A 21,675-nucleotide genomic window follows, 5' to 3' on the forward strand; every position below is an offset into this window, starting at 1 on the left:
TTCATGGAGGATGTTCGACTCCAATCACCCTGGATAGGACGGAGCAACGCTCGCGTTCTTACCGTGACAACACATTACCTTCGGTGAATCCCCGTGGGGAAAGAACTTGCTGCAGATAGTGCAACGTTCCTTTCTGGTTGGGGCGCGGCCCGCTTTGTGTACCGGGCTGGCAACACGGGGGTGAACTGATGATTTGGTTTGGTGATCCGTCCTGGACGGCTACGATACGGCCGCGAAGAGGTGGAAGCAGGTGGGATTGCGATGCCCTTCATACCACAGTAATTTACAACATTGTTTTATCGGACCAACTAATAGACGTAGCGGAAGCTATAATGAACCGCCGTCAGCACCACGTCGCGCGGGCGGGCATTTGTTGTTCCACTCACTTTACGTTCTGCCTGTCGGTCAGGTCCGAGAACGCCGTGTCGTTGATGTGTGGGAGGGCATCGTTCCTTGAGCCCTTCTCGTCTTGTGTCGCGAGCGCGGTATGGGTTGAGGCAGCGAGGCGGTCGCGCTTCCTGTTCTCCTGCGCGAGGAAGACGCGAAGGATGACGTAGACGACGATCGTCAGGCAGTTGGAGACCAGTATCGATCCAATCCCGAGCCGGTACTGGCAATATCGCAAGTGAGTCAGGGATGCTTCCTGTATCTTCGGCTACTGTATGATACCAACCTGTGGTGCGTCCTGTGTACGATAGAAGAACGGTCCTTGGGCGAGACTTGGTCACTGGGCATCAATCGAAACATGCAACACGGAACCAACCGCAGATATTGCCGATGCACGCTCCGAACCATATGACGGCGCTCGTGATTTGCTAAACCTCTTCATTGAATATACTGATGTATACATCAACATTGGAAGCAACACACCTTCTTCGTCTGACCACCTGTGTTCGACGTGACAAGGCTCAGACCCATCACATATGCAGCCTGATACGACCCCGTGAGGTAGTAACACACGAGTCGTCCAGCGGATGCGCCTTGGGGCAGGAGCAGGAACCCCAAAGAACCTGCGATGGTGGGAAGCATATATGCCATGCAGACGAATGTCCGACTGTTACGAGGGAGCTTGCGGTTGATTAAGGCAGCTACGAGGTGCGAGGTCAGAACCACGAGAATACAGATGATACTGTACGCAGGAAGTGTCTTGCCTGATGTAATCCAAAGCATGATGAGGACGCCTTGTGGTATGCCCAGGAGCGTTGTCTGCAGCTCGGAGAATCCTAGACCTTCAATGATGCTGAGTGGGGCCAATAGGTCAGTGTCGAATGCGTCCTAGGAAACGCTGTGACTGACATCGTGCTGAACTACGTGCAGATAAAGGGTATATCATGTTGAGCAAGAAGGACCAGAAGATGCCACGCACGTTAGAAATACCTATTGCTGTGCCATGAGTGCGAATGCCGGAATGTGAACAGTGTATTGACTAGCGCACCTCCGTTCGGGATATTCGACTACGATACATGTGGCTCAGTCCGGAAGATGCCATGGTGGGTAATGAACGCTCACGACGAAGCCAAGAAACATGAACAACCACTGTATTGTCGTCAATACAGCGGGTTTGAACACAGAGAAGAGATTGCACCGTCTTCGGATCCCTCAAGAACGCCTCCTTCACCTGCTCCACCTTGAACTCTTTCGTGTCCACTCCCGTTTGATTCTTCCGTAGCCTCGCCACCGCCATCAACCGTTGTTCGCGCGTGAGCAGCCTCGCCGTCGGCGGCGAATCCGGGAGCACGAACCAAAGCATGACCGCCCAGAGAGTGCAGGCGGCACCGACGATGAGGAACTCGTATCGCCAGCTGGCGAGCGCTCCGCCACGTATGTGGCCAATGAAGTACCCGATGAGGCCACCGCCTGCGACGCCTAGACCGTTTGCGGTGTACCAGGTCGCGATTCGGAGCGGCTGCTCCGGGCGAGTGTAGAATGCTGTGGTGAGGAGCATGAACTGCACGTCATTGGATGAGCGATGAATGGAGTCAGCATGGCGACGATGATCACTGACCGCGGGATCGGCGATGGCTTCGAAAGCGCCGGAGAGCACGCGGAGGACGGCGAGCTGCAGGAACGATTGGCTTGCTGCCTGACACCTACGGCATAAGTTCGAGAGGCGGTTCTTCAGCACCGAAGACGACGAAGACGTACATTAGGAGAAAGCCCCACATGAAGATGTTGAGGGAAAGGTACTTGGCACTGGGCGATTTGAGCATGAGAAGGTTCGAGGGTATCGCGCACACCAGCCAGCCAAAATAGAAGAGGGACGAAAGCCAGCTATCATATCGTATCAGCGTCAGGGTGGGTACCAAAATATCTGGAGAGGACTGGGTACTTGTACTCCGTTTTCTCCAACTTCAAGTCGTCTTTGATTCCGAATATGGCCGCGTACGAGAGAGTAGTCTTGTCGACGTAGTAAAACACATAGCACACGGAAAGGCTTTGATACGTCGACTGGCTAAGTAGCATCAAAGAGGTAAGACGAGGAACGGTACCATGGAAGCACGAGCCAATCGATCTTCCGGACCAGTTTGCGTTCTTCTGCTGGGTCAATGGCCCCATCTGTGCCGTACTTACTCAACGCCTCTGCATAGAAGTCGTCCAAAGGCTCGGTATTCCAGTTGCGGGAGCGCGACAGCCAGGATGCACCTAGCAGCTTCTGATCGGAGACTGTGGACGCTAGCGATGATTGTTCTGTGTGTTCGATCTCGACAACCTCAGATTTGGCGACGCTCTCGGATCTGCTATGAGCAAGTAAGTCCATGGATGCAGAGGCGTATCGAGGTCGCCGCCCAGATGACCCATGGTATATGTACGTGAGATTGCAAAGGAGCCGAAGTCGATAGCGAGAAGTGCGGTTGTCAGAAACAGATCTATTGAGAGGCGCCTCTCCTCGATGCCGCGTGTGCCGATGGTAGCCGTGATTGGATGGGCGGATGCATTCGGCACGAATTCAATGAGCGCAGTTGGAAGGGGGAAAGGTTTGAGTCTCAGGATAGCCAATGCTGCCAACGGCAAGTTTGTATCCGTGCGCGTGATAAGTCGAGAGAGAGGATGAGCACATAAGTACGTGCGTTCCACGAATATATGCGCGAGCCGAGGTGCTGGTTGCCGCATATCCAGCATGAAGCTATCCCCATAAACCCAGTCCATGCTCGGGAAAGGAAGTTGCGGAAAAACACGCGAAGAGCGCGCATATAGGGCTGTTTGGTCAGGTGGCCAATGCATGACGATGGCCGGAGCCCGAGGCCGCATTTAACAAGGATTCTTGCTTTCGAGCGTCAAACTCACAGGCTAATCGGCATGGTCTGGCCCCAATCCACGACGACACGATATTGAGATGGTGGTGGCAGGTGCAAAAGACATTGTCAAGCGCTTACCTCATCATGCATATGAAATGAGATAAGCGCCGAACTATAAATAGTGACAATCCCTCTGTCCACTTAGCTCTCACCACCAAAACTCGAGCCATCAGATCCGCGTAGACGAAGTAACCGCCTCATCGCTACGTTCGCGACGCAGAGAGACTACGTTCGCGACAATAAGTCCTACAAAGAAAATGTGCTACCCGAAAACTCGGATTTCTTCGAAGAGTACTCTTCTCCTCCTTCAAGAAGGGCCTCGTATGCTTATCGCTCAGAACCGGACGTGCGCATGGCGTCTAGACATGCTGAAAAGGCCGCGAGGGAGGTAAAGTTCCCGCGCGCGTTAAAGGGGGGGGGTGCGTAATCTCGTGTCACATTCCTAGTTTGGAAGCAAAGCCAAGCCCTGGTAGAAATAAGTACTACAGTAAAATACAGAATCAAGTATCGTACGTGAGACATCTAATAGACGTAGCGGAAGCTGAGATGAAGGCAATCACATCAGCACTGCGTAAGGCATCATGAGGGCGTCCAAATATACACGCCACTTACTTTACGTTCTGGATGTCCGTCAAATCCGAGAAGGCCGTGTCGTTGATGTGCGGGAGGACCTCGGAGGCGGCCCCGGACCCCTCCTTCCCTTCCTCCGCCGCGAGGAGGTCGCGCCTCCTGTTCTCGCGCGAGAGGATGACGCGGAGGATGGCGTAGACGACGATCGTGAGGCAGTTGCAGACCAGGATGGAGCCGATGCCGAGGCGGTACTGTGTGATTATTAAGAGAAGAAAAGACGCGCGGTCAGTGCGGATTTTTTGTTGAAAGGGGATGGCGAAGCCCGTGTACCTCCGGTGCGTCTTGCGTGCGATAGAAGAACGGGCCTGGAGGAAAGAGATGTTAGGATCAAGGATCGGGGCGTGTGTGTTGACCTAGGCCTAGGTCGTCCCGCCTTAGTAGTGTGGCACTAACCGCTGATGTTGCCGATGCAAGCTCCGAACCAGATGGAGGCGCTCGTGATTTGCTGTGCGCGGGCGGTCCGAGTCGGTCAGGCCTCCGTGCGCATTCCGAGCTGGAAATGGCGAATGCGCACCTTTTTGGTCTGCCCTCCCGTGTTGGATGTGATCAGGCTCAAGCCGAGGACGAAGGTGGCCTGGTAGGATCCCGTGAGGTAGTAGCACACGAGCCGCGCGGCGGACGCGGTCTGGGGTAAGAGCAGGAATCCGAGGGAGCCGGCGATGGTGGGGAGCATGTAGGCCATGCAGACGAACGTCCGGCTGTTGCGCGGGAGCTTGTGGTTGACCAGAGCGGCTATATGGGGAGTCGACGCCAATTGTGAGTTGTTCGCGGGAATGAGGGAACGAGCGAGCGACTCACCGGAACCGATCCAGAGCATGACGAGCACACCTTGCGGGATGCCGAGGAGGGTTGTCTGCAACTCGGAGAATCCAAGGCCTTTGATGATACTACAAATGCATCAGCACCGCGGAAGGCCCGAAACGAGCGCGACTACTGACAGTGTGCTGAACTGTAGGCGCGAGCATCACGTTACACTTGGTTGGACAGGCAGGAAACAGAATGTACGCACGTTAGATATTCCTAGAATCAGCGAACGGTGTTGGCATGATGCTACGATAGGGAGAGAGTCTCCTCACCTCCGTTCGGCACGTTTGACTTATGGCCGACCCATCATCAGCACGAACAAGGGCGGCGTAACACCAAGGAGGATGCACGCACCACAAATCCCAAAAACATGAACAACCACTGTCCGGGCGCCATTCAAAAACTCCAATCCCTCCGAGAAAAGAACCGAGAGCAAAAAAGCGGGGCTCACCGTCTTCGGATCCCGTAAGAACGCCTCCCTCACCTGCTCCGCCTTGAACTCCTTCGTGTCCACCCCCGTCTGGTTCTTCCGCAGGCGCGCGACGGCCATGAGCCGCTGCTCGCGCGTGAGCCGGCGCGCCGTCGGCGGCGAGTCCGGGAGGACGAACCAGAGGAGGACGCCCCAGAGCGTGCACGCGGCGCCGACGAGGAGGAACTCGTACCGCCAGCTCGCGAGCGTGCCGCCGCGGATGTGGCCGATGCCGTAGCCGATCAGCCCGCCGCCGGCGACGCCGAGCCCGTTCGCGGTGTACCAGGTCGCGATGCGGAGCGGCTGCTCGCGGCGGGTGTAGAAGGAGGTGGTGAGGAGCATGAACTGCGGCGCACACGGTTCGTTAGAATGAGCGCCGATGAGAGCGATGGGATGGGAGGCTGACCGCGGGATCGGCGATGGCTTCGAAAGCGCCGGAGAGCACGCGGAGGACGGCGAGCTGCACGAACGAGCGACTTGCGGCCTGGCACCTATGATCACGCTCGGTCAGCGAAACCCGTTCCCTGCGAATAGGATGGGACCGGAGGGGACGTACATCAGGAGGAAGCCCCACATGAAGATGTTGAGCGCGAGGTACTTTCCGCTCGGAGACTTGAGCATGAGCAGGTTGGACGGTATGGCCCACACCAGCCAGCCAAAGTAGAAGATGGACGAGAGCCAGCTGCGCGTCGCGTTGGGCTTTCGATACCGCGACGAGGATACGGAATAGCCGATCGAGATGGAGGATGGCTTTCTTACCTGTATTCCGTGCTTTTCAGGTGGAGATCGTCCTTGATGCCGAATATGGCCGCGTAGGATAGAGTGGTCTTGTCGACGTAGTAAAAGACGTAGCAGACCGAGAGGCTGTTGCAGCGAGTCAGGCCACACGTGCATATACGTGTGTTCGGTCGACGGGGACGCGTCGTACCAGGGGAGGACGAGCCAGTCGATCTTCCGGACCAGCTTGCGCTCTTCCGCGGGATCGATTGCCCCGTCTTCGCCGTACTTGCTCAACGCCTCCGCGTAGAAGTCGTCCAGGCGTTCCGTGTTCCAATTGCGAGCGCGGGATAACCAGGAGGTGCCGAGCAGCTTCTCGTCCGGGATCGGGGTGACGGGGGAGAACCGCTCCGTCTGCTCGATGTCGGATTTCAGGATGTCGTCGGAAACGATATGCGCGGGCGATGGGTCCGCCATGGCTGCAGAGAACGTCGCGGAGGCCGTCAGGTTCGGGTTGGATTGCCCCGCGGCACTTATACACCTTCGGATACGAGGCTGCTGGGGCCCCGCAAAGAAGTCGAAGCCCGAGAGCCCGTGTCATATTAGCCAATTCTCATGGGAGATATCACCTCCCGCTGCTTCTGTGATTGGGTAGGTGGAAGTGCCCGGGCCGGGATTATCCAAGGAGGTAAGATCGACCTTTGAATCAATTGGGGCTCTGTACTCAATGGGTTGCGAACGATCTCTGCGACAAAGTGGCAAAGCGCACTGGTCCGAGCGACCCGCGTCGAGAGATCCAACGAGATCGTTGGTGATTGGTCTATGTGATAGAAAGCACATCTGTAGCAGGTACAGAGGAAGGGACGCGTCCCGTCCCCAGGTCGTTCCCAGGTCAGCTGGTCAGCTGGTCGAGGCATCCCCGGGCTCGGAGCCCGATTTCCGGACACTGGTTCAGCCCGGATAAGGCTGCAATTTGAATTTCGCGTTCCCAGCCCACGCACTCAACGTCAAGATCATCGACAAATAGCTGCTTGCGCAAATGGTGATAGGTGGAAAAGATTGCGCTGTGGCGAGCGCTTACCCTGCGAAATACGTACATAAACGCCCAAAAGTTTAGCGCCCGCAGCGAGATCCGCGTCATCGAGCAACGCAGGGGTTGCATGCACGTTAGCCCGACACCGCCTTCTTGGGCAGATCCCGCCTGCAGGCAGCACATGCTCCGCAATACCATCACCAACGACGACGACGACGACGACCAGCCCGACGAGCCCTGAACCATGAGCGCAGCAACAGACCTGGAGCGCAAGCCGCTCCCCGCCATCCCGGCCCCGCCGAGCAAGGTCCAGCGCACCACCGCGACGCTCACGGTCGAGGCGACCGCACATCTGAGAAAGTTTATCACGCACGCCCTTCGCGAGCACGACCAGGTCTTATGGAGCGACGGCGGCGTGGGGGAGGAGGAGGAGGAGGAGGAGGAGGAGGGAGATGCGACGATGCTGCTCTGGGTGGACGCGCTCGAGGCCACGCTGAACGAGCTCAACGCGCGCATCGTGTCCGGTGGCTGGCTAGCCGGCGTGCGGCGCGCGCGGAATCTGCGCAAGGAGCGGCTGAGAAGGGAGAGGGACGAGTTCGTGCAGGTCGAGAAGGAGGACGGGGAGGGAGTCTCGGGGGCGGCGGACGAGAAGAGGGTCGCTGCCGGAGACGGCGCGCTGGACGAACGGGACGCCAAGCTGTCGGAGTCGCAGGCGGAGGAGGACCGGACGAGGCTGGCGCTCGAGCAGCTCGACGAACTGGTCTCGAGGCCGGTCGTGCCGACACCGACACCGACGCCGAAACATTTGCTGCTCACCGTGGCGCCGTACGCAGGCCAGAGCGTCGCGATACGCGGCGAGGACGACGATTTCCAGTTCATATCCTCCACCGTCGCTTGCAAGTTCACATCGGGCGCCTTCTCCCTACCGGTCTCGTTCGACAGGTCCATTGACGCCACCACGGGCGGAGCGGTGCTATACGGCTTGCGCGAATGGGACGGTACGCTCGTGCCCTTGCATAACACGCGCCTCAGCTGTGCTCATACAGATCCACGAATACACAGTCGAGATGCCGCTCGATTCCGACTCCTGTCCGCGCATCGTCGGCGGCACCTTCACCTTCAAAGGCGCCAAGTCGCGCGCGCAACACGACGCCCTCCTCTCCGTCCTCCACCTCGCCACCTACACCCGCCTCGCCCTCCTCCTCGAACAGCACTTCCTCCGCGACTCGCACGTTCCCCTCCGCTTCCCGCCCAAAGCGCCCTCGCCTCCTCCTCCCCTCCCTCCTCCCCGCCCCCTCACCCCGGCCGTCGGCGCCTCCCAGATCTCGCGCTCGTCCAGCGACAGCAAACGCGGCGCCAAACCGGGGGGTTCCTCCCGAAACCCGGGCGGGCTCTGGGGCTTCCTGAACAACATCAACAGGAAGACGGAGGACCTCCGCCTGCGCGCCGTGCCCATGCTCAAGCGCAGCTCGGGTTCCTTGGACCTCCCGCGGGCGGGTACCTCGCCGGACATCGCGCTACCCCCTGCCTCCCCCGCCTCTCCCTCTTCCCCGCTCTCACCGACGCACCAACAACACCTCTCCTCCGCCCCTCCCCGCACGCGCACCTTTTCCTTTCTCGACGCCGCCCGCGCGCCCTTCGTCAGCGGCCCTCTCAAGCCCAAACCTCCCACTCCCAGCCCCGACAACACCACCAATCCCTCCTCCTCCTCCTCCTCCTCCTCCTCCTCAGACGACCGCCCGTTCTCCACCGCGCTCCGCGCCGTCCTCGCCACCTCCGACCTCCTCTCCACCTCCCCGGGCGTCCGCTTCCCCCCGCCGCTCCCCCTCGTCTCCCTCGCCGCCAAAGAGGAGGCGGCGGCGGAGAAGGACGCCACCATCTCCTCGGGCACGAAGCGGCTGCGCGGCGACGAGAAGGTCGCGCTCCACTCGCTGCTCGGCTGGCGGCGCGAGGACCGGGGGAAGGGCATGGCCGGCACGCAGGGGTTCGTCAGGCACCAGGCGTTCTGCGCGCTCTATTCGGCGCACGTACCCGGCGCGGCCGCGGCGAAGCCGTCCGCGAGCGGCTCGGAGCTGTCGAACGCGACGACCTCGTCCTCTTCTTCGTCGTCGTCCTCTGCGTTACCGGTTCCGTCGTCCGCGGTGGGATCGTCGTCGAATCTGTCGGCGTCGACGATATCGACGGGATCGGGCAAGTCGGCGAATAGGGACGAGGCGGCGGCGGCGGCGGCGGCGTGGGCGCAGTGCAGCGAGCGCCGGACGTGGGTGTCGTATTATTACTACGATAGACGCGCCGCCGCCGCGGAGGGAGGGGAGAAGGAGAAGGAGAAAGGGATGGGGATGGGGATGGGGATGGGGACGATGTCGCTCGGGGAGGCGATCGGCGAGTGGTGCGCGAGGGCGGAGGAGCGGTGCGAGCGGCCCGAGTGCGAGGTGCCGAAGGGCGGGCACGAGATGAGGTGGATACACGCCGGGGTGCGCATACACGCGCAGATCGAGAAGGACGACGAGGAGGCGGACAGGGACGGGGACGGGGAGAAGGACAAGGACAAGGACAGGGACAAGGACGAGGAGGCCGTGTGGATGTACGAGGCGTGTAAGGTGTGCGGGAAGAGGACGGAGCGGACGAGGATGAGCGACGGGACGCAGTAGGTGTTTCCGAAAGAGTCCGAGTTCGCGGGCGCTGAGCTGACGACGGACTTACGCGGGGCAGTCTGATGGCGTTCGGAAAGTTCCTCGAGCTGCTGGTCTATTCGCCGGCGATATGCGCGCTCCACCCGCCTTTGTGCGAGCATACGACGCCGGCGTCCACCGCGACTTCACCTTCGGCTTCGGCTTCGACTTCGACTTTGGCCAACGCCGAAAACGTGGACCTGCCCCCGTCTCGACTCGACATCATCCGCCATTTCGCCTGTAAGGGCCGCACGGTGACTTTTTCGCTGTCGACGATCGACGACGTGTTCGAGATACGCGTGCCGCGGCTGCAGATCGTGCGCGGCGCGGGAGAGAAGCCTGAAGCGGACGGGAGGGCCGCGGAGGAGAGGGAGCGGGAACGGGACAAGGTCGGCGACGAGGCGAGGGGCGTGTTAAGGCAGGAAATCGGAGCCTGGTGGAAGGGGATGGCGGAGCAGATGGATATACTGGTCAGCCTTTTCTACGTCAGCATGGCAAGCGACCCTCTCTCAACGTTATTGTCTGTCGCATCTTCGCTGTAGGAGGATCAGATCAATACGGACAAGGCTGCGATGATGAAGACGCTGCCGCGCCTGCCTTCGGCTGCCGCCGTCGACGACACGGAGACAGAGACGGACGACACGCCGACCCCAAAACCGTCCACCATCCGCCTCCCCGACTCTCCACCCCCGAGCGCGCCCTCCCCGCTTGCCTCAGAACGATCCAGATCCAGATCCGCCAGCCCGTCGAAACCCCCGCCGCCCAACCCGAACAAACCGTTACCGAGCATCTCGCTAGCCATGCTCGGCAACCTCCGTCGCACCTTCCAGCGGACCGAGCAGGAGCTGTATCGGCAGCTCGCGGAGACGCCGAACGGGGCGCTGAACGATGTCCGGCGCGCGTTCGAAGCGGCGGCGCGCGGGGCTGCGAAACGGCTTGCGGTGTGGAAGGGCAAGCATATCCAGGGCCAGGGCGCGTCCACACCGCCGCCGATCTTGGAAGAACCTGCGTGGTGGGGCAAGTCGTATCACGCGGTTCCCGGCGGGAGCGTCATAGTCCGAGAAGACGATTGGGGCAGCATCATCGCGTTCACCCTCAGGTCAGTTTCGCACACGTCGTGTTTCGCGGGATCTGGTGCTGATGTCGTACCGGTAATCGTCAGTTCTCAGGATTACCTCCGCGAACTCGCCAATTTTTCCATCACCCGGAACAGCGTCGGAGCGTCGTCAGTACCAGCGACTCCCGCGACCCCGACCGTCACCCGCCGGTCGTACTTCCCTACCGCGGGCCCGCTCAAGTTCCTTAGACCGTCCGAGCCGCAGCCTGACCCGGACGAGGACGGCGTGATCTGGCACGAGTCCGAGGCATGCTCGGCCGTCATCAGCCGCAAGCAGCACCCGCGCGACCCGTCCTCGCTCCTGACGCTACAGCTGCGCAAGAAGACGTCGGAGAGCCAGATGGGCTCGGCCCTCCATAACCTCAGCGTCCTCCGGTCTCGCGTGGCCAGTGCCGGCGCGCATACCCCGCCGCCGTCGGCGTACGCGAAGCCGGCGGTGGAGGTCAGCTTCCAGGCGGCAGATGGGAGGGTGGTGCGAAGTGCGGAGCGCGATGAACCGGGGGAGACGGCGGGGAAGCTGCTGCACGAGCTCGAGGCGCTGCCTGATGGCACCGCGAAGAGCACCAGCTTGTTCTCTACGGGCGTGCCGAGCACCTCTGGGTTCTTCTCGACGAACATACGCCGCCACGGTTCGCCGTCTGTTCTGGCGTCTTCGACCACCCACTCGCGGTCGTCGACGGACGACGAGCGCGACAGCCAAGCGACTGTTGGCCCTCCGCCGCTGCCGCCCAAAGATGACGATCCGCGTCAGCCCAAGCCCGACGAGACCGCCGCTACGACGACGCCCTCGTACGCGGCGACGATCACGAACGGCATCGCGCAAGCCATGAAGCTCGTCGCGAGCGCGCGGGACGCGCTCCGTCCCGAGGCCCCGCCGCCGCGTAACCACCACGGCCTGCTCTCCGCCGACTTTGCGTTCCAGGCGATCGACGACCGGCCGCACATCAAGTACGACTGGACGATCGGCAAGCGGCTCAAGTTCAGCTGCACGGTGTACTACGCCAAGCAGTTCGACGCGCTCAGACGCCGATGTGGGGTCGAGGACGTGTTCTTGAAGAGTATGGAGCGCAGCGCGAACTGGTCGGCTGAGGGCGGCAAGTCGAAGAGCAATTTTTGGAAGACGGCGGACGACCGGTTCATCATCAAGACGCTCGTCAACGCGTGGAACGTGGCCGACTTGTAAGTCATCTCTTGGTGTGATCCCCCGACGTCGATTTGCTGACTTTGAGTCTAGGCAAGTGCTGATAGACCTAGGGCCCTCTTACTTCCGCTACATGGAGAAGACGGCGAGCAAGGCCACCGTGCTCGCCAAGTTGCTGGGCTTTTACACTGTCGAGATCCGCAACCTGGAGACAGGGGCTACGCAAGCGAAGGCTGACCTGCTAGTGATGGAGAACCTATTCTACGACCAGAAGATTGTCAAGACCTTTGATCTGAAGGGCATGCAGGGGCGCAGAGTGAAAGCTCGGAGCGAAGGCAACAAGACGCTCTTCGATGGCGAGTGGATTGAAGGTGCGTCCCTGAATGGCTCGAGGCCTCGCCACATGAGTGACTTCCGTTCAGGCCAGCAACGGGCTCTGACATTAGTTCACCCTCATTGCAAAGTCATCCTTCGCGAGGCGATCAAGAGTGACTGCGCGTTCCTCGCAGAGAGCAATATCATGGACTACTCGTATGTGCCGATCCCCGGTCCGTATGCACTGTGTCATCTGAACATCATCCGTCAAGTCTCCTGCTAGGTATCGATGCGGAGAGGAAGCAGATCGCTTGCGGGCTCGTCGATACGATCGGCAGCTACACCTTCGCAAAGACGCTGGAATACAAGGCCAAGCACGGTCTCGCTGTCGGGGCTGGACTGGCGACGGGCGGAGGCAAGGAGAAGGACAAGGAGAAAGAAGTGACTGTCATACCCCCGCAGGAGTATCAGGATCGATTCGTCAACGCTATGGATGGTGAGTCTCGATCATCAATCAGGCGGCCGTGATCTGATGGGCGATGATGCTTTCAGCGTATTTCCTGGCATGCCCGAATAAATGGGCCAGGCCGCTGGACGGGACCAAGGAGCTCACCGATCCATGGATGCTACCCAGCGTCATCTGATTTCTACTATCGAACATCTTCGAGTGCGCGGATCCAAAGACGACACGGATGTGCACACATAGTTTCCCCATTGTACAACGCAACACATCACGACCAACCATGTACTAGCACATAACGCTCTGTTGGAACCCCCCCTAAATGTACTGCTGTTATATGGGCATGTCGGTTTCGCTGGAACTCGGGAAGACACAATACATTGCATTAGTTAAGTACGATGCGCGGCGGCGGAATAAATGACATTGGGAAAGGATGAGAGATGCGAAATCGACGAGATGGAAATTTTCGGCTGCGAGAGCGTCGCTACGCCGATCCGCCAACCTCTGCAAGTGATCGTTAGTCCTGAAGCACGACAGGGAGGGTGTTATCGCATGCTTACGTTCCACCATGACATCGATCGTGTCTAAGGGCGGTTCGTCAGCAAAGTCGAAGCGGGTGAAACATCGCGAACAGGTCAAGTACCGTTATCCTCCATATCCAAGGTCGCCGGCGTGTCGTCTTCGTTTATCCGGTTACCATCGTACAGAAATCTACACGAAAGGACCGCATGAGCTCTCGTTTCCGCGCATATAAAGCACGCAGAGGGCGTTTGACAAACCGAATGCTGCCGACGTCCTTGCCCACTTTGTTCGCGTACGCGCCCTGGAGCTTGCTCAGCTTCGTGTTACGTTTGATCTTGAAGAAGACTTCCTCGCCGGTCGACGTGACGACCTGTAGAGTGTTTCATCATCAGCGCCTGCGCCGGTGACTATGGTCCCCAACGTCGACCATGGACCGCGCTACGCACCTTGACGTTGATGGGAGCGTTGGGGTCCTCAGACTTCACCTCGGGCTGACTCTGGCTGGGGGGTGCTTCGGTGTCGGACATGGCGGAGAATACAAAGAGGGTGGTAACACGAGCAGATAGACGTGGTCTGGTTCAGAAACGCAAGAGAGACGCGACCGACAGCCTGCCGTTCGCAAACAGCAAAAGCGTAGTGGGGCTGAAACCGGTGGCGCGCGCCACCAGATTGTGCATTATTGGCAGTCACGAGATCAGGACTGCCGAGAGTCGGACGGCGACAGCAGAGGTAGAGGGAACTACGGATGGCGATCTTCAAGTGATCATTATATCTGGAGCTACGAGCTACAGTACAGTAGTTTGTAGATAGGAGTCCGACACTATGAGAGAGATCCGTAATGTAAGACAACGCCGCCAACGCAAGATGAAAGAATGAACGAAGATCATGGAATCGAATCAAATACAGGGCATGTTGCGCAGACAATAGTCACGCCGAACAGCATCGACGTTCACGCCTTTGCCTTAGATTTCCCCTCCGCCTTGCGAGCGGCCCGGGTCAGCAGCCTCTTCGCCCGCCCGTAGGCCTCGTCCTCCTCGCTCGAGTCCTCCCACATATCCCTCACTTCCCCGTCCTCCCGATGATGATGCAACCTGATGCGCGAACTCCACCCGCCTCCGCTCGGCCCGTTCTCGACGGCCTGTGCGCTGGTGTGCTTCTTTTCCGTCGAGTTCCGACGTTCGAGCGAAGGACGACGCTCGAGCGAGTTCTTGCGCGCTCTCTCCTTCGTCTTGGTCTCGTCCCACGGGTACGGTGCCTTATCGTCGTCCAACGGCGGCGGCGTCCGACTGAACGTCGGCGACAGGTTCATCCGTACGCTCTTCCGCCGCACGGGCCCTTCCGCAGAGCCACCCGCCGTCGACGCATTCGATCCGGACCCGGAGGCACTGTCCTCCATCTTGATAGGAGGTTCCGGCGCGGGAGGAGAGGGAATCGGGCGATAGGTGTCCGTCAATAGAGGCGGTGAAGGCATCCTTGGGGTAGACGCAGTCGACTCGGATACGTCCGAGGCCGGAGACGGCGGCGGAAGACCCTCGTTCTCGACTTCCAGCCCTTCGATCCCCGTCGCCGTAGCATACGACGAAAGCGAGGCGGTATCTTCTTCATCGTCGTCCGCAGAATCTGCCTCTTTGTCAACGGACCTGTGTTCCGCCGGATCAGGGAGAGGAATGGTGATAGCAAGCGGACCCGGAGCCGCAATCTTGTCCCCGCTCTTCACCGGCGTGTACTCGCGCGACAACGCGGTCGCAGCCTTGCCCTCCGGACTAGCGCTCACCGCCGACCTCTGGGTCCCCCACCCAGAGATGGGTGCGTCAAGCGACCGCCGCACGCTGCTTCCCGACCCGGATGCGATGATACTCCCGCCGGACCCACTTCCTGCCATAGGCGACGGGCTGCGGCTAGTACGCAAAGCGCTCTTGAGCGGTACCAGGCCCGGGATGGGATTATGGATCGGCTCGCGGTCCTTGTTCACATCGCCCTGCTTCGGCGGGGTGTGCGGGGTCGAAGCCGACGCCCTGCTGTCTTTGCGAGGCTTCACCGGCGACGCCCAGCCGTCGGCGTCATCGGAAGATTTCTCCGGTTTCGCCTTCGCGCGCGGCTTGCTCTCCTCTTTCATCCTCCGCATCTCCGCGTCCAGGTCTAACGCGCTGAGAGGCGGTGGCGCCTTCACCACCTCGAGCTCCGGTGGAGGTGCTTTCGCCTTTGCACCGTCAGCCCCAACGCCGGTCGCGCGGGTATCCCAAGTAGCACGATTGGCGGACGAGATGGACTGGACGATGGACTGCAAGGTTTCTTCCTTATCACCGGCCTTGGATCTCGATCCTCTGGGCGCCGCGGTGGTAGATGCCCGGCGGGTGAGATCGCCCCTCAAAGCGGGCGGGGGCGAGACAGGCGTCCTGGCGACGTCCACCGAAGACGCCCTCCTATGATTGCCGTTCGCCGCTTTTTGCGCCGCTTTCGGCTTCGGAGACGCCTTCGCCGGCGACGGCTGCTGCACGGACAGATTCGACGAGGAGGGCGTCAACGCCGTCTTCTTCCCCGTGGCCTTTTTCGACCCGGCCCTCGCCATACCGGACCCGACCCCGCCGTCGCTATCCCACCCTTTACCCCCTTCACCCTCTCCCTTGCCCTTGCCCTTCCCCTTCTTCAACCTCGCCGAAGGCCCACCGACGTCGCTCATCGTCGTTCGTCCCGCGGTTCTCCCCGCCACCACTCCACTCGCAGGGAAAGTCGCGGACGCGCTCAAAGGCGGCCTGTCTTCATCATCGCTGCTCATCCCGCGCGCTTTGCCTCTCCCCCTCCCCTGTGCATGCAAATACCGGTCCGTACGCGTATTCCACCCGCGCTCGCCTGCGCCTTTCCCCGCCACCGATCCGTCGTCCCCTTCCTCCTCTTCAACCCCAGGCGATCCGAACCGCCTCTTCTTCGGACTCGTCCTAAACAGCCCGCTGAAGAACCCGCTGATGCTTGCCCGGCGCTCGCGCCCTTTGCTCCTGGACCCGATCGTCGAGCTCGAGCCGATCGTCGGAATCGGCCCGCGCCTCTCCGTCGGCGCGACGACCGCGGACCCGTTCGCGTTCGCGTTCGCGCCCAGCTTCTTCCGCTTCGCCCCCGGCGGCAAGAACCGCTCGTTCTCGACGACGACGACGTGCGCCCGGTCCTCGTCCGAGCTCGCGCTCTCGTGCTCCGCCTCGCTCACGTGCGACAGCGGGCGCTCGAGCCGGTGCGGGTGGGGCGCCGCGACGCGCGCAGCTGCGGCTGAGGGTAACGACAGCTCGGGCAGGGCGTGCGCGGAGGGTATGTCGTCCGTGATGGTGTGCGCGGGCGGGATGCGCAGGGTGTAGCTCTCGGTCGAGGACCGTCGGGGGTTGGGGACGGAGGAGGCGGAGGCGGAGGAGCTGGCGTACGTCCGCTGTGAGATGGAGAGCGAGGGCGTGAGCGACGACGTGTCGGAGAACGCGTGGGAGGGATTTACCCCGTCGTGGTGGAGCGTCGTCGGTGTGATGGTTGAAGTCGAGGTGGACGCTGAAAGTGGTTGAGAGGGCGATGTGATAGCTAAAGTGCGACGACGGAGTGAATGGTCAACATACATGCATGGCGATACATATTTGAGGGGGGAAGTCGATGGGATGTATGCGCTCACCATCTCCATTTGGGACTCCTGGGTAAGACCTCGTGCTGCCTAGACCTTCAAGGGTCTTCATGCCCTCCTTTCCCGCTTCACCCCATATACGGGCACATTCGATCAGCGCCTTGCAGCGTTCTTGCAGGCCGGTGCGGACGACTTGTAGCCTGAGCGCATCAAGCGCAGCTTGCTTCTCCGCGAGAGTGGCCTCGCACGCCTGAAGCTCGACTTGGGCTTGGAGGAGCTTGGTGTTCGAAGAGGAGGAAGACAGAGAGAGGGACAGGGTGGAAGAGGAGTCCCGCGGGTTCGCAGGAGAAGGGCCAGAGAGGGAAGAACGATTCGAGGATGGATGTGAGGGATTCTTGATCTTGGACGCTTTGAGGAGGCGGGTTACACTGCATATACGAATCACTCGTGAGCTAACCTGGCCGTGAAACACGCCGGTTGGGCGCGGGGTATTCGGAGACTTACAGGATCTCTCTGTCTCGTACGACCGCCGCCAGATCCTCCTCGCGCTCTCGCAGCTCTTCCAAGCGCTCTCGCCAGCTCTGCACGCTGTCCGCATATAGCCGCACAGCATCGTCCGCTCGGGAGAACACGACGTCCGCGAATGCGAGCGCGACATACGACGTCGGTGGTGCCGAGGCGGAGGCGAACGCGGTGAAAGTGGTGACGGCCGACGAGGACGCCAAAAGCGAGGCGAGTAGAGATTTGTGGTACGTCGACTCGGCGGAAAGGAGGGCGGAGAGGAGGCGCATGTCCGGGGCACGGTGCGGCATTGCTGTAGTGCAAGGTTTTTGATGCGGACTGCAGTCCGTGGCGGGTGCAGTCCGGGAAGGGCGGTGGCAAGCGGTGCCTCCGATGACGCCGTCGTCGTTCGCTACTGGGAACGTTGTCGTCGGCGTTGTTGTCGTCGGCGGCGAGGGCGGGTCAGCGCCTGGCGGGAGAGAACGTGGTGACGCGGGAGGGTCCAAAAGCGGTAAGTGGGTGAATACGGCCAGGCGTCCGCGTCATTTCGGGTATACCAATCTCCGCTACATTTACCATCGGCACTCACGGCATAAAGGAGTCTGCAGAAAGCGTTTATAACGCTACGCTTCTTGCCTTTCATCACTCTCCTGGGATTCCGTGTATATATTTCATTGCAGTGACCTCGACACGCCTCTACAGCTATGGACGCGCTCGCGCGCAAAGAATTCAACTGCATCGCTGTCGAGGTCGAACACACCGAGCACTTTTCGCTAGCGCGGAATAACTGGAACACTGAGCCTTTCGATGACTTTTATGCAGTGCCACAGGCGTGCTGAGCAAGTACGGTGGTGATGGTGTCATTGATCCCGCAGAAGAGCGCAAGCTGGTCCGGAAACTCGAAAGATTGGCTCGTGCTTTCACAACCCTCGTCTTGTCTTCTAAGGGAGATTCGTCGAAGAGATTGTCACAGCAACTACGCGAGTTTCGCTCGTCTGTTCGACCTAGGGCGCTGTGACGGCAGCTTGCGTCCTCAGATCCGGTTTGTTCAGCAGGTCAGCGTTGAAGGTCCTTTTGGCGTGCTTCAGCAGATAGATGATCGAGCTCGGCGTCATGCCCTCCATGCGTTTCGCCGCTCCCTGTCGCCGATATTCAATGGTTGTCAACTAACCAAGGCTAGAGAGAGAAAACTGACTATACTCGTCGGCTTGACTCTCGAAAGACGTTCCTTCACCTCCGAGCTGAGTCCCTGAATGGCATGATAGTCCATGTTGGGGTCGAGTATCAGCGACTCGTCTTCCATGAAGACGCGGAGATCGGCTTCTTGCCGCTGTAGGTGTGGGTAGTACACCGCTAGTGCCGGCGTCAGGTTGATGTTATTCGTGAAGATCGACTGCGTACCTTCGATCGTCAAGCGATCTAACAAGTCGGCATCGATGGACGCGAGTTCGGGTACTCGCTCGATTAGGTCTTTCGCCGTGACGCTAGGATATCGGAGCATGTCCCACGCGCTATAGTAGTAGTATGAGCGACGAGCTGTTGCACATGTACGATTCCGTGTACCTTCTCGTCACTCCATCCCGAGTTACCGAGTAGCCCAAGTTCCCCCACCCCTGGTTAACACGAAGAGTCAGCCATGAACCAACGACACATCGAGCAGCCTGACCTGCGGACTGAAGCTGACTCGCTTCAGAAGCTTTGTGCCTTGAAAGATAGCGTCCCGCGTCGCGACGAAAGACGACCATCGCGCGTCAGACACCGCGCCGGCTTTGCGCGCTGGAACAGAGCAACAAGATGAGAGACCGTCCGGTCGGCGACGGAGTGCGTGGTCGCGACGGAGACGCGAATTCCTCACCTTTCTCCGTGAGCCGCATGTCGGCGTTGTCGCTCCTGATCGTCATGCGGTATTCCGATCTCGAGGTGAACATGCGATCTGATCACTCGTTAGCGTCCGCCGGGAAGGACGGGCTCACAGCGGCTCTCACAAGGTTCTTCGGCGCCTTTGACAATCAGATCGTCGATCATGACGCCCAAGAATCCGTCTGCACGGGTCAAAACCAGGGGAGGCCGCTGCAGAGCCGCGAGACCAGCGTTTATTCCAGCAACGGCACCCTGGGCGGCTGCCTCCTCGTAGCCAGTGGTGCCTATTTACCGTAATTCGTTACCAGGTCCCAAACGAAAGCATGAGTTCACTGACCGTTAATCTGACCGGCGAGAAAGAGCCCCTATGACCAGGGAAGCATGAGCGGAGACCATAACACAGCTATCCCGACGAACCTCGATCTTCTTAGTCTCCAAGGTAGCTAGGATATGAAGGTAAACATCAACCACTATGGGAGAGCATAACGAACTACTGGCTCACGTCCGAGTTCTCTAGGATCGACGTAATCGTACTCCACGCCGTAAGCCGGTCGGACTATCCGGGCGTTTCGCAATCCCGGGATGGAGTGTATCATCGCTTTCTGCACATCCTCTGGCAGACTGCACGAGATGCCGTTGGGATATATCAGATCTGCGCGTACCAATCAGTCGGTCCGAACACGGGGCCGAAGACGTAGTGACGATCACCGGAGTCGTAACCTTCAGGCTCGAGCCAGATGACATGCGATTCTTTGTGGCCGAAACGGAGTATCTTGGCCTCCAAGGACGGGCAATATCGCGGGCCTGCCATGAGACTGGTCGGTTCATTAATCTTCGGATTGGAGCGAGCAAGCGCGGCGCACCTTTCTTGGTTTCCTGTATATGGCAGCTCAAGTGCAGATTATCGCGCACAATCTGGTGAGTTTCTTGGGTTGTACGGGTTTGGAAGCAAGCAACTTGGTTCGCCTGAAGTATCAGAATTAGCGTGAGGAGTCTACAGAGCGATGAGACGACGCACGGCGTTGTCGACTTCCTTGTGGAGATAGCTGAAGGGTAGAGGTTTCACATCCCCATCTTGTCGGTCCAGGCCGGTGAAATCAATTGTATGCTTGTCAAGACGGGCAGGCGTCCCTGTCTGCAATCGTCCGAGCTTGAATCCGGCGCGGGCGAGGGAGCCGGAAAGGCCGATAGAAGGATCTTCGCCCATTCGTCCAGCCGGGAAACGTTTCATGCCTGTAATGTCAACCAAAGTGTACGAATGAGATCCCAGGGTCATTCAACCGACGAACGACAAACCGATGTGAATCTCTCCGGAGAGGAAGGTGCCGGTGCATATGACGACCTTCGAGCAGGAGATGATCTCGCCAGAATCTGCGCATGAGCGTAAGCACATCTTGGCGTATAACGTGAGCTGCAGAATATACCTAGCTTGACACCAGCGATCTTTCCCCATTTGCCTGAAGGTTGAGAGATGTTTCCTGGTGTAACAGAACTTGGAGGTTCGTGTTCAAAGACCAGGTCGAAGACGCTGCCGCCGCGGATGTCAAGGTTCGGGTATGCCTTGAGAGTATCTTGCATGTGCTTCTTGTATAGCTTCCGGTCGATTTGTGCACGCGGACCCTGTGAACTCTCGCTCAAAAGAGCGAGAAGGCTACAATCTGGAAATGCATGCTTACCCATACTGCAGCTCCTCTTGACCGGTTCAGGATTTGGAACTGAATGCCGGCTTTGTCTGCATAGCCAACGTCCGTAAGCAAGTTTCAATAAGCATGCTATGTTTCGCACCTGCAACGCGACCCATCACGCCGTCCAGCGCGTCGACCTCCCGAACCAGCGTCCCTTTTCCGACACCTCCGATCGACGGGTTACAGGACAGTTCCCCGATGGTGTCGAGACGTTGGGTCAGCAGAGCCGTACGAGCGCCAGTACGAGCGGATCCTGTAGCCGCTTCACACCCGGCATGTCCACCACCTATCACGCAAACTTGAAGGCGGGTCAGACCAGAGGGTTACGGCTGATACACAGATTGTAGGCTACCGTCATAATGAGCGACAGCATTTCCCGTTGAAGTAGCGTATCTCCGCGTCTGTAATACTTTAGAGCATGCCGCCTCGAAGCACTTGCGCCCGAACATAAAGCAACCTGTGTGGTTCCGACTCCCCCGAAGGAGGGAGTTGGTTTTTGCGCATGGGCCTCGTCACAGTGACAGGGATGTGACCCCAGTCAAAACGTTACAAAAGCGTGATAAAGCGTGATTATCCGCGAATATCGGACGGACGAGCGCTAGTTTTAGATGGGACGCAGCAGCGTGACATAGTAGGTGTGGGATCGCTTACATCATGTGATAGTATCAGTTCCAAATGTTATCCGTTGGTTTGCCGAGTTGCCGAAGTCAGCGCTGACTTGATAACAATCAGTTACGTAATCGTATGGTCTACTGCGCTTTGGTTTCTCTGCGTAATGACAGTTGCCGCATTTGGGTGGATTTTTGGGCGCTTATACGATAAGATAAGATAATAACTCCATACACACTGGCCGATCGATCA

General features: G+C 59.3%; 5 protein-coding genes across 5 annotated transcripts; 1 reads left to right on the plus strand and 4 right to left on the minus strand.

Moving 5' to 3' along the window:
- Positions 1 to 382: 382 nt before the first annotated feature.
- On the minus strand, positions 383 to 6,393 carry PUNSTDRAFT_72655 (MFS general substrate transporter; the record flags this gene model as incomplete). The annotated part of the gene is made up of 12 exons (XM_007386271.1): positions 383 to 610; positions 674 to 708; positions 764 to 815; positions 871 to 1,088; positions 4,725 to 4,813; positions 4,981 to 5,021; positions 5,085 to 5,111; positions 5,182 to 5,544; positions 5,606 to 5,690; positions 5,756 to 5,881; positions 5,959 to 6,063; positions 6,128 to 6,393. 12 exons carry the CDS (start codon positions 6,391 to 6,393, stop codon positions 383 to 385), a joined length of 1,635 nt encoding a protein of 544 aa, XP_007386333.1.
- Positions 6,394 to 7,193: 800 nt separating this feature from the next.
- On the plus strand, positions 7,194 to 12,838 carry PUNSTDRAFT_136681 (uncharacterized protein; the record flags this gene model as incomplete). The annotated part of the gene is made up of 9 exons (XM_007386272.1): positions 7,194 to 7,947; positions 8,012 to 9,596; positions 9,662 to 10,091; positions 10,164 to 10,720; positions 10,784 to 11,917; positions 11,973 to 12,250; positions 12,302 to 12,410; positions 12,467 to 12,690; positions 12,747 to 12,838. The coding sequence occupies 9 exons, from the start codon at positions 7,194 to 7,196 to the stop codon at positions 12,836 to 12,838; spliced, it is 5,163 nt and encodes a 1,720-aa protein (XP_007386334.1).
- A 300-nt stretch (positions 12,839 to 13,138) lies between these two features.
- On the minus strand, positions 13,139 to 13,703 carry PUNSTDRAFT_136682 (ubiquitin-like protein; the record flags this gene model as incomplete). Its single annotated transcript, XM_007386273.1, has 5 exons — positions 13,139 to 13,158; positions 13,215 to 13,238; positions 13,298 to 13,365; positions 13,434 to 13,546; positions 13,623 to 13,703. 5 exons carry the CDS (start codon positions 13,701 to 13,703, stop codon positions 13,139 to 13,141), a joined length of 306 nt encoding a protein of 101 aa, XP_007386335.1.
- Positions 13,704 to 13,944: 241 nt separating this feature from the next.
- On the minus strand, positions 13,945 to 17,764 carry PUNSTDRAFT_54215 (uncharacterized protein). Its single transcript, XM_007386274.1, has 3 exons — positions 17,273 to 17,764; positions 16,820 to 17,196; positions 13,945 to 16,731 (listed from the first exon to the last, which is right to left on the minus strand). Exons 1-3 carry the CDS (start codon positions 17,578 to 17,580, stop codon positions 14,126 to 14,128), a joined length of 3,291 nt encoding a protein of 1,096 aa, XP_007386336.1. The 5' UTR covers positions 17,581 to 17,764; the 3' UTR covers positions 13,945 to 14,125.
- A 164-nt stretch (positions 17,765 to 17,928) lies between these two features.
- Positions 17,929 to 21,301, minus strand: PUNSTDRAFT_90602 (mitochondrial translation optimization protein). Its single transcript, XM_007386275.1, has 18 exons — positions 21,167 to 21,301; positions 20,915 to 21,112; positions 20,806 to 20,861; positions 20,554 to 20,749; positions 20,426 to 20,500; positions 20,148 to 20,362; positions 19,993 to 20,095; positions 19,838 to 19,933; positions 19,632 to 19,781; positions 19,547 to 19,572; positions 19,467 to 19,494; positions 19,255 to 19,413; positions 19,125 to 19,202; positions 18,936 to 19,045; positions 18,833 to 18,882; positions 18,671 to 18,780; positions 18,465 to 18,622; positions 17,929 to 18,408 (listed from the first exon to the last, which is right to left on the minus strand). Exons 1-18 carry the CDS (start codon positions 21,261 to 21,263, stop codon positions 18,274 to 18,276), a joined length of 2,040 nt encoding a protein of 679 aa, XP_007386337.1. The 5' UTR covers positions 21,264 to 21,301; the 3' UTR covers positions 17,929 to 18,273.
- Positions 21,302 to 21,675: the final 374 nt, after the last annotated feature.

The sequence above is a fragment of the Punctularia strigosozonata genome, assembly GCF_000264995.1.
Source record: "Punctularia strigosozonata HHB-11173 SS5 unplaced genomic scaffold PUNSTscaffold_10, whole genome shotgun sequence".
NCBI classification, from domain to species: domain Eukaryota; kingdom Fungi; phylum Basidiomycota; class Agaricomycetes; order Corticiales; family Punctulariaceae; genus Punctularia; species Punctularia strigosozonata.